General features: G+C 42.9%; 1 protein-coding gene across 7 annotated transcripts in view; it reads right to left on the reverse strand.

Moving 5' to 3' along the window:
* The window catches only part of TFAP2A (transcription factor AP-2 alpha), a 42,107-nt gene extending 27,320 nt beyond the window's left edge, over nucleotides 1-14,787 (reverse strand). The window contains exons 1-4 of one of the 7 annotated variants that reach the window (XM_068236877.1): nucleotides 14,683-14,787; nucleotides 7,353-7,787; nucleotides 4,851-4,902; nucleotides 2,001-2,232 (exon numbers count right to left, since the gene is read on the reverse strand). In XM_068236877.1, coding sequence (XP_068092978.1) covers nucleotides 2,001-2,232; nucleotides 4,851-4,902; nucleotides 7,353-7,787; nucleotides 14,683-14,715 — 752 coding nt within the window. In that variant the 5' untranslated portion in view covers nucleotides 14,716-14,787. The other 6 variants (XM_068236880.1, XM_068236875.1, XM_068236874.1 and 3 more) reach the window with 6 other exon arrangements.
* Nucleotides 14,788-16,396: the final 1,609 nt, after the last annotated feature.

Here is a 16,396-nt window from a genome sequence, read left to right on the forward strand (position 1 = left end):
ACATCCATTTAAAAAGAACAAATCGCCGCACGTGATTGGCTGTTTAGGGTGAATTCGTTGTCACGTCACAGGTCTTCACTACACATCTCCTTTAGGAAATCACCCCAGTGTCATTCTTTCACGCTTGCAGCTAATCAGGGATATAATTACATGCAAACCGAGTTCTGTCCATATCAGAAGTCGTTTAAGAAAGCATTAAGTGGCATAACTACCCTAATTGCAAAACGGATACTGTAATTACAAATGATGAAATGATCGGCTGGATTCTATAGTTTGAAACCGCGGTACAAAATTACTAATGCAGCCCGATTAGTGAGAAAGTGACTGAAGCCACAACAACAGCCTATACAGAAAGCTACATGCACAAAGAGCTAAATGCAGAGAGAGACTCCAATTCAGCAATAATCTGGGCTCTATTGCTGAAACTGGGCTGAGATATTGCTTTTAAAGCCATCATCACACCTCAACAACCATTATGTCATTATCTAAGATAATGATATAAAACTCTTCCTTGTGATGCCTCCAATTAATCGTGTGGATTATCAAACTCTTTCACCAGACCTATGAAATCTTCCCTGCTTCCATGCCCCATCTCCACTAGGGGAAACGTCTGTTTTGGGTTCACTACAATTCTCCAGCTTGATGTAAAATATTACAGTTGAATGAAATAGTTTAGTTTAAAGTTTGATTCACATGGAATTTGCAGTGACAGGTTTTCTTCTTCTTGAATTCAAACATAACCCCAAAACAGCTCTACATTCCCAAATCTTTTGCAGTTACCTCTCAAATGGCTCTGCTATTTGATTTCCAGTCTGTCTAGAGATGAAGCAACTAAAAATGTTGTTGTTTTTTTTTTGGTTTTCATTTTTTTATTAATTGGCAGCAATTCGGAATCAGATGGAGAAAGAGCTGCTAACTAAACAAATTCTCGGTGAAACAGAGAGTTTAGCATCATCTATTACCCAAGTTATATGATACAAAGCAATCTCCTGATTTAAACGCCTGTTTATTAGGCGCCTAATCAGAGCTACAGTGGATAATTTGAAGCGGCTCAGCTTTGCTGAATGGTTACTTTATGGTTTCAGGTTCAAATGTCGAGTCTCTTCAAAAACATCCTTCCTACCTCAAGACAGCAAATTAAAGAATAATGGAAGCAAATATTTTCATAACCCGCTCCATTAATTGCTGTCCTCTCTATGAGGAGCCCAGCATCTCTCCACCCACATGTTTTGCCTCCCTGTCCTCATATGCTCATGCAGCTGCAGCCTGACACAGAATAAACCTGTCCTCATGGTAAATACACTGACCAAGTCATAGCCTGGGCTGACTGGGACTATTATATAGCCTGGACTGCAGGTAATCAGCGTGCTGGCTGCAGTCCCTTCCTGACACTGATACATTGAGCTATTTTACTGACAGGGACATAGATCTGACAGTGTCAGGGTTTCAGTACCTGAGTTTATGACCTGAGAATAGTGTATGGGGTGGCTTTAACTTTCCTTGCAACGTTAAGGACAATCACAACATGATACTGACACACTACTCGTTATATATGTCGTTTTCATTCATTTAAAATCCATCCAGCAGCTCACCCAATAAATGGAACTATCATTTAAAGGAAACCTGAAGAAAGAGGTATATGGAGACTTGTCTATTTATTACCTTTTAAACAGTACCAGTTGCCTGGCAGTCCTGCTGACATCTTTGGCTACAGCAGTGTCTGAATCACACCCCTGAAACAAGCATGCAGCTAATCCAGTCAGATTTCAGTCGAGAACTCTGATCTACATGTTTATTCGGTGTGTGTCTCTATATGTTTTATTAGAACGGGGTTAGCAAAGCAGCCACGCAATTTATATTGTTTACAAATAAATACATATAGCAGCAGCCTCCATATCCCTCACTTCAAGTTCCCTTTAAGCATCTCTCAAACGATCAACCTGACGCATGTGCAGTACTATCTGTCTATACACAACAGCTAGGTAGAATAGGAATCATACCTCCTGAGCACTCCACCTAATAGAGAAGCATTGAGGCACTCGGGCGGGGACAGCCGTCTCTGTACTTCTGCCACTGTCACCTTGTACTTTGAAGTTGAGCTTAGAAGAGACAGACGTCCGGGAACTGAGCAGAAAACTTCATTCGGATTCACTACTCCACCGAAGAGATTGTCTTTGTTGAGAGAGAGGGACGACACTGCATTGTTATTGGATTTAGACAATGAGACAGGCCCTGAAAAGAGAAGGATGACAATGATGCCAGGAAGCGAGGAGGCCTGCTTACAAGCACACACCTGTGTTCTGGGGAGCAGCAGGCGCTCTCTGGGCAAATCAGCCATTTTAATAAAGCCTGTCAGTTAACAGCACCCAGATCACAGGTGTGTGGCTTCTATCCAGTATGTATCAGCAATTATAGCACACAGCCTACGTACAGCCAGCCTGGCCATGGCCGAGCAACACTGATCAACACATCAGAAGAAATACTAATCACAGGTAGACAATGCATCATGTTATCAATACATGCAACAAAAAGATCAAATATTATTCATTAAAGATGTCCACTAACGATCCAATCTGTTTATCTAACCTTACCCTTTCTATGTAATATAAGGGACTGCGTAAAATATCCAATCAGTATATTCTCTCTACCCTTCTACTTACAACGATTGGATAAAAAGACTGCATTATTAGTGGCCACCTTTATATATATACTAGCTATCCCGAATCCAATGCAAGGATTTAATACACTATAATGATATTCTTACACTAGATTACATTAAGGTGATCACTAATAATAATACAATCTCTTTTTTTACTACCTAAAATACCCATACACAGTTTATTCACTCAGTTTATCCTTCTACTGCATAGATTTGGACAAAAATGGATTGTGTCATTAGTGGCACCTTTTGAGCCGTGCCTATAGGATGCCAGTCTTTTTAGACGGAAGTGAGGACCATAAGCAGTCTATTGCTGAGCCCTCTCCAGCAGCTAGCAGGGTTAATATGGCCAATACACACACACACAAGGCAGCAGAAAGTCCTTAAGCGCCACAGTGAGGCAGAAAGTGGCAGTTGGACTGCACAATGTCTAGTTGAGGGAAAAGGCTGTCTGATTTAATTACCGATTAAAGTTAGATAGTTCAGTAGTATAATACACCCCCACACAGCCTCGCCTGATGCACGAGGTCCTATCTCACAAGGCAGCACTGAGAGAGTCCCAGAAACAAGGGCTTTGTCACTGTCTCTGCTAGCACTGCTGCTGCTCAAGTCATCTGAAGCCCAAGCTAGCGTTCATTTACATAAATACTGCATGCATTCTCTATCAGTCCTTAAAAAAAGTATTCTAATTATCAAGCCCTAGACGACACAGTGAAAGTCATTTAGTCGCCTCTTTAAATATGCATGTTAACCACAGCTAGAGCCGAGATAGGAGCAAAGGCGCATTACTTGCAGAAAATAACACGAAAATCACAAAGTTCTAACAAAACGAAACATTTATGCTACATATTTCCACAACAGCATTGCAGACCTCCGCATCCATTATTCTCTTTCTCTTTGACAATGGGCAAGAGGGCCTGTATTCTGACACAATATGTAACTGGAGAAAGGGAATCAACATAATGATAAATAAAACAAATTCTAGCAAGAAGTTAAAAGCTTATAGATATGGGGGTCATGCAAAGAAATACTACATCACTGAAACGGGTAATTCCTTCCTGATATTAGATCTTATATCGAAGGTCAGATCCAATTAGACTGAAATAATAGTGTCCTAAAATGTGCCTCGTAGGTTTGATGTATGTTATTTTATTCCTGATACCATCAAATATATACATTCATGCCGGGTATTATCTAGACGGAAAGGAGTATAAAAATACACATTGTGGTCTGATAATACCAGGACAGCGATTTCCAGTCCCTCTATAATCCCACTACTCGTGCTCTGCACACAAAGACCTCTACAGAGAGGGCATCTTATGGACCCACCATCTTCATATTCACCATAGTGTGCCTCCTAATCACGTGGCTATGGATGGCCTGTGCATTTAATTTGTTGGGGATAGTCAGACGTATGGGGGCCTCTGGATAGATCACTTGTGACATTAATAGCTCTGGGGAGGCTAATAGAGACAATGGAAGCTAAACGAACTCTTGAGATTACTAATAGAAGAGCCAATTATCATGTTGTTGACTTGGAAAGAGCAGCTCTTAGATCCATCTCTGCTAAATCAACTTGGAAAAAAAATTAAAGTGGGGAAGAACAAACTGCACTGCAGCCTCTACCTAAAAGAACAACAACAGTTGACTGGTTCAGCATCTTGTTTTCAGATAGTTAGAGGTGTGTTAATAATATTATTAATAATTTGTAATAATGCAGTCGCATAGCAACATGGAAACCCTTTATCACTGATCAGAGCCAGTAATTGAACTCTAAAAAATCACTCTATACCATCTTCCGGGTATTTACGTTTCACACAGCGATGATCTGCAGAGAGTCGTTGCCCATGGCAACTATTCATTTCTCCAATCAGTTTATAGCAATGAGAACAAAGAAGGAAGCGTTCTGATTGGCCACTGGGGGCTGGGGCTAATGTACACAGAACACTATTATTAAACCAGCCGGCTATTTATCCGCGTGCCTTTCTGATCACGTGATGTTATTAAACAAATATCTATTTGCAAACAGTTTTTAGAGCCTCTTGTTATGTATCTAGTGACTCCATTGCGCTTGCACGTTTCACATACTTCAGAATGAAGCCTGGCAGTGAGGTTCAGCATTGACAAAAAAAAAACAGAAAGAACGAAAGCTTGTGAGGACTTGTAAGGAATGCAACAGAAAAGAGCCTACCTTTCTTAATTACAGTTTGATCTTGGATGTTGATACCTTGGTCTTCTACGTGCTGCAACAGAAAGACACAAATGTTTGAATACTCTGTCATAACAAAGGAATAGGAAACTGTCAGAGAAGGGATAGCCCCATGCCCGGGAAGAGCTTGTTAGGGAGATCTGCACGGTGCCACCTAGGAATAGATATTCTTTTCCCTAAAAGGGGATTTTACACTGGCTTCTTGGAACATTCTGTCATCATAAGTCACTTATGCTTAAACAGTTCCCGTATCTTAAGGAGAGCCGGAAATATGCTCCCAGCCCCAGCAAGATTAGAGATCAGCAGAAATTGATGTGGAACCATAAAATGTAACGCATTCTTAATTGTGTGAGGGGGTAGATCATGCTCCCGAGGGCCCCTGTTCCATTGCCTTTAAAGCAGCAGTATGCCAGAACACAGGCCTAAATGTATTATTATTATTATTATTATTATTATTATTATTATTATTATTATTATTATTATTATTATTATTATTATTATTATATTTATAACCAAATCCTGTATTACACGTAGCAGCGCCAGTAGATCACCCTTGCCCCAATCCTAGTTCCGACCCACTTGGTTCTGAATCAGTGAAGGCGTTACGCTAATTCCCCCCCAGTTAGTCGTCATCCAAAAATAATACTGATGGTAACATTTTCCACTCGGTTCTGGATTTATGCTCCTGTTAATTGCGCCTGATCTCAATGATTCCGGGTGGATGGTACTAAGTTGCTTTATTACGGCTTTTATTATACTCAATGCTCTCATTTGTAACTTGCCTAAAGTGCTCCTGCATTTAAGTATAATTAAATTGAGAAATGTTCAGAAATGACTAGTCTAGCTCTCTGTTTTAAGTATATGGGGAAATATGATCCCTTTATGCTGCCTCACTCAACCCATAAACTATACGTTCTGGGGGATAATTCTTTGATTTGGACTGTTTCAAGAGCAACACGAAGAACTAGAGTACCCCATAGAGCTATATGATCTTCAAGCCTCCATCCAGCCCTCCACTACTTAAGAAAAAATGATAGACTCAGCTAGGGGTGAGAATCGTGTTAATTCTGGGTTTTTTTGTGTGTGTTTTTCTCCTTCAAGCAAGCCATTTCCCCTAAATAATGTGTATCGACTATATTAACACGTATAGCTGTTTAAACTCAACGGCAACGGCGAACAAACAAGCAGAGTAAATAACAGCTCAAAAAGTTAGATTAATTCTAAATAATCGCCCACATCTTTCTGTTGCCCCCGGTGATTGGACTCAGCATAGCGCACACATCATACGTACATCCCAAAACCGGTTCCTTGGTGCTAATCTATATGATCAAACCATTGACAGGCCATTATGATAATAAAATGCAAAATGAATAGCTCGGGGGATGTTCTATTCTCTTAGATGTGGGAATTGACTCATGTGATACTCTGTATATTTATTTCAGCTTTTAATAGTAAATATACGCCACAAGACCCCAGTCATGTGCTACACAAGGTTTATAATAATTAATATTAACAGATAATCATTGACAGGATACAGAACACTATTTGGGCTGGAATGCTTTATAGTTCGATTTTTGTGTTTTGATTTTATTTTTTTTAATGTGTCGAAGAAACTAAAACATATAAATATTTTTTTTTTAGCTAAAGACAAACAATGATACACATAAAAACTGCAACTCAGATGACGCCCTCTCTGTCTAGTTCATTAGCCAGTGATCTGCGATTTGAGGCTGTGTAATCGTTAAACTGTCATCACTTTATTTCCCTGCAATATCTAATCCTCGATTTTTAGAAGTATTTTGCAGAATGAGAAGTCCTGGCGACAGATTATCTGCCTGCTTGTCTGCAGTTAGAATATAGGATGGATCAAGGTGAAGAGGACCTGGAATGCGCTGCTATTGATTCCAGGCCTGATTTCCTCGCCTTCTCCTGATTTTCTGAATGATCAATGTCAGCTTTAATTGCAAAACATTTTAATGGCCCCTATTGGTAACCGAGTTACGTTCAAATAATTTATCGTTCAATTCCACCCCTCACAATTCAATAGAAAGTAGGAGAGGTGCCTCTGATGGGGTCTAGGAGCTCTCTAATGACGTATGGCGTCCATAATGTGTTAAAAATGGAGAAGAGGGATTTTAATATATCTCACTTTCATTTGTTATGTCTTTCAGGCGTGCCAGCTGCAGGTACAGGCTGGGACTGTATTCGATTGCTCCTGCATGCCATTTCCTTAATTATAAGGGACAGGTTATTTATTACACAACACATCCATCCTTTCTGTGGCTCTGGGCCTGTATGCGGGGTAGGGATTGTTCTGCTGGATTCCATTCAGTCAACAGATCTGCCTATAGAGGAGCACAGCTGTGCAGCATGCAGTGTGTTTGCTGTGGGCTGACCTGGCTTTGGAAATAGACTAGGGAAGCTGGTGGCACATGAGGGTAAGGGCAAGGCTGGCATAGCATGAAAATTAGGAAAGCAGCTTACCGACACATCGTCTATTGGATGAGGTATGGAGTGAATAGAGATGTCCCCAAGTCCTGAGCCTAGCCCATGAGGCCCGTGCAGTAGCTCTTCGTGCCGCCTGTAGTCCCTGCGTGGGTCCAGGCCGGACAGCTGGTGTGGTAGCCCCCGATGTGTGTGCAATAGACTGGCCTCCTGGCTCTGCCTCTGGCCCGGCCACCCTGGGTGCTGAGGCTGCGGTTGGGCATGGAGAGAGTTCAGGTTGTACGGGTCGTTGACGTGAGAATAGGGGTCTTGAGACTGCGAGTATATGGGCTGGTATGGCGGAGGGAAGTAGGGAGGCTGAAAGTCAGTATTGGGGGTGTGGGATAGTGGGGGTGCGCTGGCATAGGGTGACTGGCCCACCGAGCCCAGCTGCGATAACCGTCCTGTCCCATTGCTGGTACCGTCGTGGCGGTCCTACAGGGGGCAAAAAAACAGAAGGAACAGTTAGAAAGCTAGCCTTTGCAAGCGACAAATAACTCAAAAGTGGCACATGTATATATCTGCATCAGAATACAAAAATACTTCTACATCAGCATCATACACACATTTACAAATACCTAAAACATTATGTTATGGAATAGTGAAATATGTCCTGGATATATAACTTGTGTTGGATATATATATATATATCGTGTAACTATATGAAAATGAAGGATTTGGAGAATTGCCTAGGCTGTAACGAATCTTTGCACACACTCTTCTTATCCACATGCATAGAATGTTTTGCCATTCCGCCATAATGGTTTGTTTTGGTCGGAATGACACAACACTGTTTATTAAAGATCTGTGTTTTGCCAGCAGCAGCAGCAGGCTGCAGAGCACATTCAGCCTCCACGAGTTCAGGGTGTGCATTGCTTCCTGCCCACATGATGATGTCTTTGGCGAAAATACATTTCCTATAGCAGAAGCCCATAAGGCAGGTAATGTTGTTGAGCATTGAGAGAAGTCTGTAACCCCCGCAAGCCAGTTGCCAGTGCCACACGCCGGGGAGATCTGTTAGAGGGGAGCATGCATTACAGGGCATAGCAGTCCAGCATATGGTTAAGTTTAACTCACAACCGGCACTTTCTATATATTTGCAGACAGGAAGCTTTCATTTGATCCGGGAGAAATCACCGGATGTTTCAGATAAAATCAGGTCATAAAAATCAGGGGAGGTAAACCAATAAATATTACAAATGGAAGCGAAATCACAAAAGGCAAATTGCAGTATTTAAAAAACAACAACAATAAATAAACCAGGGAAAAAATCATTCATAACATATAAAATACATGATTAAAAGAAAAACTCACCATAGCGGAAAAGCTGTGAACTAACATCAGTGCAGATTATTGTTACAAAGCAGGGGTGGAAAAAATGGAAGTAAAAAAAGAAAAAAGAGAAAAAAGAAACAGAAAAGACGAAAACACAGCTAGGTGCTAAAAAGAGGCAGCCCTAGAATATTACTACTAGAAAATCATAGCGTCGACCATTGTTAAGAGGCGACCAAGCAGCATAATCCATCAGAACTGGTATAAATTCTTCATTTGATGCTGGAAAAAAATCACGCCCTGGCTCAGATGTTCAATATAAAGTTTTTTTCTGTGTGTTATAAGCCGGGGTGTTTAATCCTTGTTTCCTGTGAGCTCTCCTCTTGCCTTGTGTAGCGGTGCCTGGGCTTCCTAGTACTAAAGAGATACACGCCGCTCTCCTCCGAGCCCTAATAGCAGATATTCATGACTATTAATATTACACCAATACTTAATAAAGGAAGAATGGTTGGAAATCGAGCGTGAACCGAGGAAGCAACTCAAGGCAGAGCCCTGTTCTAAATGACGTCCATTGAATGAAGAATCAGTGTATCTAATCAGAGAGGTGGAGGGGGAGGAAAAGAGGGAGAGACACGACTCAGTGAAGGAGAGAGGGGGGTTGGCTGACGAATCACAGAGAAGGGGGGGACATTTTAAAGGTTGCAGGGCATGAAAAGTGAAAGAGCTCCAGAGTGTGGGGATCAGTCAGTGACAGGAAAGAAGGGATGGGGGAAATAAAAAGGAATTGGCACCTGGGAATCCTGGGAATATCCTGGATATGCCATGGGCATGTCTGATGTCCTCCTCTTGCTGCTGGGAATGGGAAGGCTCTCTGTACTCTCCAGTCCTTTGCTTTTCATGTCTGTATCCGAGGGGCCCGGATCTCCTGTCCTCTGAACCTGATCCATAGCCCGATGGGCTCCAACCACAACAACCACAGCTCACAAAGCAGCTTGCTTCTCCAAAAAATAGTCCTCAAAACAGCCAATCAAGGCGGCTGGATGAAGGAAGTCCCTCAACTCTAATTAGGATTCAGAGTATTTACTTTCCTGGTAAAAAGATGTCTTTTTTTTCTCCTTCCCAGCATCTAGGCATTGAGATCAGCCCTCATTTCCTGGTGGTTTGGGCTGAGACAAAGAGGGGCAGCCAGATTGGGAGTGAGCAGTGTGCTTGTGGCAGGCAGCATGCAGGTCCCGGAAGAGAGCTGGGGAACTTTCTTCTGCTTGGGCAGCCCTGATGTCCCTCTTTCGAGATCCAGAGTCCGGATTCCGGCTGGCTGTAGCGCCGATGGCTGTCCCCAGTGGTCCCCAGGCCGGGATGTCTATTGGGCCAGCTCCAGTCCAGCACGGTCCGGCCCGGCTCAGCAGCTGCCTCCCTTCCGCCTGCTCCCACTGTGAGCTCCAAACCCGTCCGACTGGCTCTGCAACTCCAGCAAACAACTCCTCCAAAATATTACAGAGCTCTTAGCTGGCTAGGGTTAGAATAACAACAGTCATCCACCGCCTGCATGTTCCTACAGAACTATGCACACCTAACAAAATAAAGCTTTAATCTCACTTTGAAAGCGAGATTACAGGCTGTGAGGCTGGAGCTGCTCTCTGCACAGCCACTGCTATGGCATAGGAAGCCTGATAGCATCGCCTAGCCCTACACCCGGCCTTTCCCCGCTTTCTAAACCATTATATTTACCATACAGGGCTAATCCTTACAAAATGTCATCTGATTTTAAGAGCTGTACATATACATCCGCCTAGATCGCCTATCCGATGAGATTTTACAATGTCACATCCTTATAGAGTAAGATTCACAGATTGCAGCTAAATTGTGTAATATAGTAAATAGGTGCCCACTAATGCTACAACCGTTTTTGTCCAATCTATGTAATAGGAGGGGCTGCCTAAAAATCCATTTAAAATATATTCACTCAGTTCAGCCTTCTACTATATAGAGATGGTAAGACTGCACAAAAAGATTGCATTAGTGGGCACATTTCGGCAGTCGAGATAGATACTTAAAAAAAATAATGTAACCATCAAAAAGTATTAAAAAAAGAAAGATGACATGTAAAATGTTGAGAATACCTGTAAAGAGAATTATTAAGTGCCCTTCAACAAAGTGCCCCGACCACATGGGGAATCCTCCTCGCCCTAACAAGACAATGATCCATGTGCCAGGCAGCAGGGCTCACCCACCGTACCCTCCTGTGTGTGTCTATAGAACCCCACAACAACACACGCCATACGGCCAAACTTCCCAAACCCTCGAAAGCAAACTATAGCATTCCCTCCCATACTCAAACTTCCAGATCATACTCATAATACCAAATCAAATCCACAGTATGGGTTCTGCAGAGGGTCTGTTGTAAAATGCAACACCACTTGTCAAAAGTATATTTTCATGAAAAAATAAATAAAAACAGTGGCATAAAAGCTGTTATATGGAGGAGAAAATGGTAAATAAATGATTTGATTTTATTGGATATAAACTATAAAGCAATGATTGCTGAGAACACTGATAAGGTGAGTTTATTTTATTTGGTAGGAAAGCAAATATTTACCACCGAGGCTATAAACATATGCAGAGGAATCAGAGGCGATGTCAGTGTGGTCATCTAGGCAGGCAGTGATGTAGTCACTATAGAAAGTCTATCATGCAGGCAGAGAGGGATGCCCAAAGCCTCCTCGTAGTGTGAGTTTAGATGTCTGTCTGAAGTTAGGAAAGGTTCCCGGATGGACTAGGACACTTTCTCGCCCTTACCTCACACTCCTCGTATTTGATATTATCCGTCAACTTCCAGAGCATTTTCATGGGCTTTTGGGAAGAGGAATTCGCCTTTCTTCCTTGTCCCCACAAAAGTCTGGAGCCCCTGTGTGCTGGAGTGAAGGAGGCTGCTGGAGTGCTTTGGTGCTCTGATATCTCCCTCTAATGGTGGAAAGTTGCCTTTTTTTCCCTGCTTCTCTACAACAAGCCTAAGTACCTTATTAGCATATCAACAATAGCCCATTGCTAGGTGACATAAGAACCCAAGGACGCAGGTACAGCGTGCTCAAATCTGACTCCACCATAACAATACAGGCACTTTACCAATCCCTGCTTAAAGGGTCACACAGTCATTCAGCAACAACATATTCTCAACCTGTGTAGTCTTTTTAAATACGTTCTGTAAAATACAATGCTGCTTTCTGTAAGATTTTTTATTTGTCTGTTTGTTTTGTTTTAATAATAATCCACCCAATATAGCACTTATCTACTATTAACAGACTGATTTTAAAAGTGATTTTTTCCTTTTTTTGGTGAATGTAGTTCTCCCTCCACATTGTCTGAAATAATATTTCAATGTGATAATGCTCACTTTTTTACGTGCGTCCTATTTGATATTCCGCCTGGATGTCTGAATATGTTGGGGAACGTGTGAAATGGGAAAATTATGCAGCATCTAATGAACAGTTTCACATTGACATTAGTAGAATGGTTAATTTTAATGGCTAATTGGATTCAAAAGAATAGCTGGGACAGGCAGCTGGCTGCAGGATAGGGCATCGCTCAGCGGTATTTATTGCATCTGAATACCGTACCTTTACATCCCGGGGACATATATATATATATATATATATATATATATATATATATATATATATGTATATAGCTGAGTAGGTGGATAGGGCACAACACAGCTCTGTACGATGAGGACCTGTTAATAGTATTTCCCTTTTTGATGTTCAGTGACGTTGGGTTGGTCCTCGGTGTTATGTGCTAATGACCTGCTGGCCCTGTGAAAATGGCTACCTCATGAGCTAGCGCCATCCACTTCAGGTCAGACAGGCCTACAGTCACATCAACAAGATCACCATGACCGCCCAGCTAATTGAATGAGAATATTAGCGTCAGGATCAAACATAGCAGCATGAGGGTTAGCAAGAGTGTGAAAGAACACTTTAACACCACCAAGCAGATCAATAGCCGTCGCATTAAAGAGCCATTAACATTTCTTGGGTGGAGAAGTTGCATTCAGGACCTGCTAATGGTGTGAAACTCGTAAATATACATGGGCATTGCAGTCCTCATTGACATGCAGAGAGCATTTCGTCTATTACAAACGTGTGAGCAGGTACACTAGCCAGTCACTGATCACTGAATAATACACTAGAAAGGCTTCAGAAACCCTTGCTGCACGTTATGATAACAAAGGCTAGCTGCTACTTCTACAGAAAACTTTTAATCCAGCCTGACAAAAACACACAGGCCTATCATAGAGCTTGTGTGTATAAAATCATTGACTATACACCAGGTACATCCTGGCCTAGCAGTAGCTTTTACACTGACGCGTTGTATTTGTAAGTAGCATGTTTGGGAATCTGTAAGAATACATTTTCGATACATTTACATTTGCAGTATCCACTTCTTTTCTTCGCTGTGATGGAACCCATCAGTGAAACAGTTTTTGTTGCTGTTGTTGTTAACGAAAACACCATAGATAACTTCACGCGACCTGAGTTCTGTCTATACAGCTGTTTTATGTGCATCTTAATATATACCTCTCTGAGATGGCACGCGTACCACCCACCACTCTGTCCAAACAGTAGGGGTACACATACACCCTATAGAAAGGTGCAACATATATTACATGTGGAAATATTGAGTAATAATGAACTGAGAGAGAAGAGGAAGAAGGAAGGGGGGGGGGGAGGAAATAGGAGAGAGAGAAAGGAGGAGGAGGAGAGAGAGGGAGACGAGGAGGAGGGGAGGGGAGAGAGTGGGAGAGAGGAGGGGAGAGAAAAAGAGAGGAGAAAAGCATAAGGAGAAGAGAGAGAGAGGTGAGGAGATGGGGATGGAGAGGAGAGGGAGAGAGAGAAGGGGGGTGAGGAGGAGATGTGGAGAGAGAGAGGGATGCGGAGATGGGGAGGGAGAGAGAGGGATGCGGAGATGGGGAGGGAGAGGAGAGGTAGAGAGAGAAGGGGGGTGAGGAGGAGGAGATGGGGAGAGAGAGAGGGATGCGGAGATGGGGAGGGAGAGAGAGAGGTGAGGAGGAGATGGGGAGGGAGCGAAGGAGGGAGAGAGAGAGGTGAGGAGGAGATGGGGAGGGAGAGAAGTAAAGAGAGGTGAGGAGGAGATGTGAGATCGAGAGAAGAGAGAGAGAGATGAGGAGGGAGAGGGGAGAGAGAGAGGTGAGGAGAAGATTGGGAGGGAGAGAAGGAAAGAGAGAGAGGTGGGAAGGTGAAGAGGGGAGAAGGAGAGAGAGGGGGGGGGGGGGGGGAGGGGAGAGAGGGAAAGGAGAAGTGATGGGGGGGGGGGGGGGGAGAGAGAGAGACCTGTATCCCACCCCCTCTCCATGTCCTCCATTTCTCCTTGCCGTGGCAATGCCTGTATGCACCTTGGTCATGCCAGTGAACCTGTTTTTGATTTGAGAGTGAGAAGGAGGAGAGAGTGTAAGTACATATTTCAGGCTACAATCCTTTAAGTAGGAAGAGCTCTCTAGACAAACACACTTCACAGAATGCCCCGGAGCACACGGGTGTTCCCAAAACACAGGCACTGTAGGTTACAGTTGTGTCTATATATGTATATATATATATTATACCCATATAGTCAGTAGCCGTCCAGTCACGTGGGCGGCAGGATGAACACCACTCTACTCTCGGTCCAGAATCCCATGCAGAAGAAGTGTCCCAGCTTTCCAGTGAATAAACTCCAGGTAGTTATTATTAGCTTGCTTCGCTCACCTTTACTGAGAGGCTTTACTGTGTAGAGAAAAGAAGTGGCTCAGGGCGGTTTTGTCTGCTCTACTCTTCACCTGCTTCATGTTTATAATGCTAAGGAACAGAGCATGACAACAGGCAAAGCATACATCTATGTGAACCCCCATGGCCTCCCTATAGTCACACCTCACAGATAGAACCATAATAATACAGCTTTCCATATAGCACCACGTGACAACGCTACAGAGGCAATAGGACTGGAAAGGGTCATTTAGGATAAGAACACCTGGAAATAGTATGTAAACAGTGGAGTGACACCTCACCTGCCAATCCCCCATCTTGGCCAGTATGGACATCCTCTAAATCCCTCGCTGATGATAGACTGGGGGATCCGCCTGCTGCTATGACCAGCTTCAACAAATCCTTGTCTTACCTGCACAGGAATAGCTCACCTGCTCATGAGGAACTGGTTGCTACCTGTAAGCGCATGCGCAGCAGTCAGGAATTCGCTTAGGTAACTTACTATGTTCAGAGTTGTCTGTGATGTTGATAGATTTACAGCACCGTCTCCACATAAACACCAGGTCCCCTCCCCCCTTCCAGTCCCCTCAATACTAGCTATTTATTGCTCACTGCATTTATACAATCAAGTGCTATGGTGATAATGGGGCTGTGAGACCCCCTTGTTATAGTACCAGGTCACTATCTACACCTAGGCTGTACAGGAATAACACGTGTACTTCAACTACTACTTTGTTTCTTTTCAGCTTAACAACCCCAACTTTTTTTTCTTTCCTGTAACGTCCCTTCTTTTCTGTCACAGAAAGGAATGGCTTTTATAACGAAACACATCTCAATACGACGTTACTGCCGGGTATGTTATTAAGGCAATTTTAATGCAATAAACCCTGAGTTTATGCTTGATAGGAGATCTAGAGACGGTAAATACAAACCAGGCGCTGTTTGCTTTGTGATAAATACAGTGATTGTTGACTATAAAGCAGTTATGGGCTTGTGATCTTGTGTTCTGCCTCCCAGTAAAACATAAAGGCATCGCTACATGCTATGTGGCCATTTCTGAAGGGGAATTACGTGTATGTGGATGACTTCCAGAGACACACTGGGGATCCTTAATGAGGATGTGATGCTGATGTCTTTAGCAACCAATCTAGCTCCACTTCCCACTAGCATCTCTGGTTGCTGTTGGCAACGACCATGCTTGTGGACCACTTTCCCTCACACTAGCAATCACTGGTTTTATCCATCGTTTATACATCAGCTGCGCAACAGTGGAACTACATGCACCAGCAACAGGTTGTCAGTACTATTAGTATATTTTCACTTTAGATTTCTGTTAAATTATCTTAGATAGTGAGTGGAGAATGAACATATTTATGTCAGGAAACACTGCCCTATATTACCAGAAAATTATAATATAACTACATACAGGTATACATAGCAGATGATAGTATTATTTCACTACATTGACTACACAATCTACTCCCTGCATTTGCCATGTGGGTGCACTTTTTACACTGATGCCTAATCTATATGTCTGATCACCAGAAGCAGTTCGTGTGGCTGTAAGCAGCTAATAGCCAGGACAACGTTACCTTCAGTCTCTGAATCTGATCCTCTCCCAATGTTGCCCGGAACAAAAATCCTAAAGCTTCATTAGCCTCCTACTCCTTGTGTTTCATTGCCTGCTAGTCCCACCAGTGATATAATTAGTGCACTCCAGACAGGATCTGTTAATGCTTTAATAAAATATACCGGCTTCCAGTGATGCCCCACAGGTATTGTCTGATGACTCCACGTGATGTGTGAGTAAGGCGGCTGTCAAACTGCTGGAGAAAAAAGTTTGGAGCTTTGTATATGCAGTAATGTATTTATATAGTCAGCCACAGAAGAGCTGGGAGAGGCTTGCAAAGCAATGAGCCATGGAGAACTACATCCACACCAACATGTATTAATTCACATCGATTACAGGAGATAGGGAGCTGCCTGTGTAATCACTGATAGTAGTCAGTCACTCAC

This window comes from Hyperolius riggenbachi, chromosome 5 (assembly GCF_040937935.1).
Source record: "Hyperolius riggenbachi isolate aHypRig1 chromosome 5, aHypRig1.pri, whole genome shotgun sequence".
NCBI classification, from domain to species: domain Eukaryota; kingdom Metazoa; phylum Chordata; class Amphibia; order Anura; family Hyperoliidae; genus Hyperolius; species Hyperolius riggenbachi.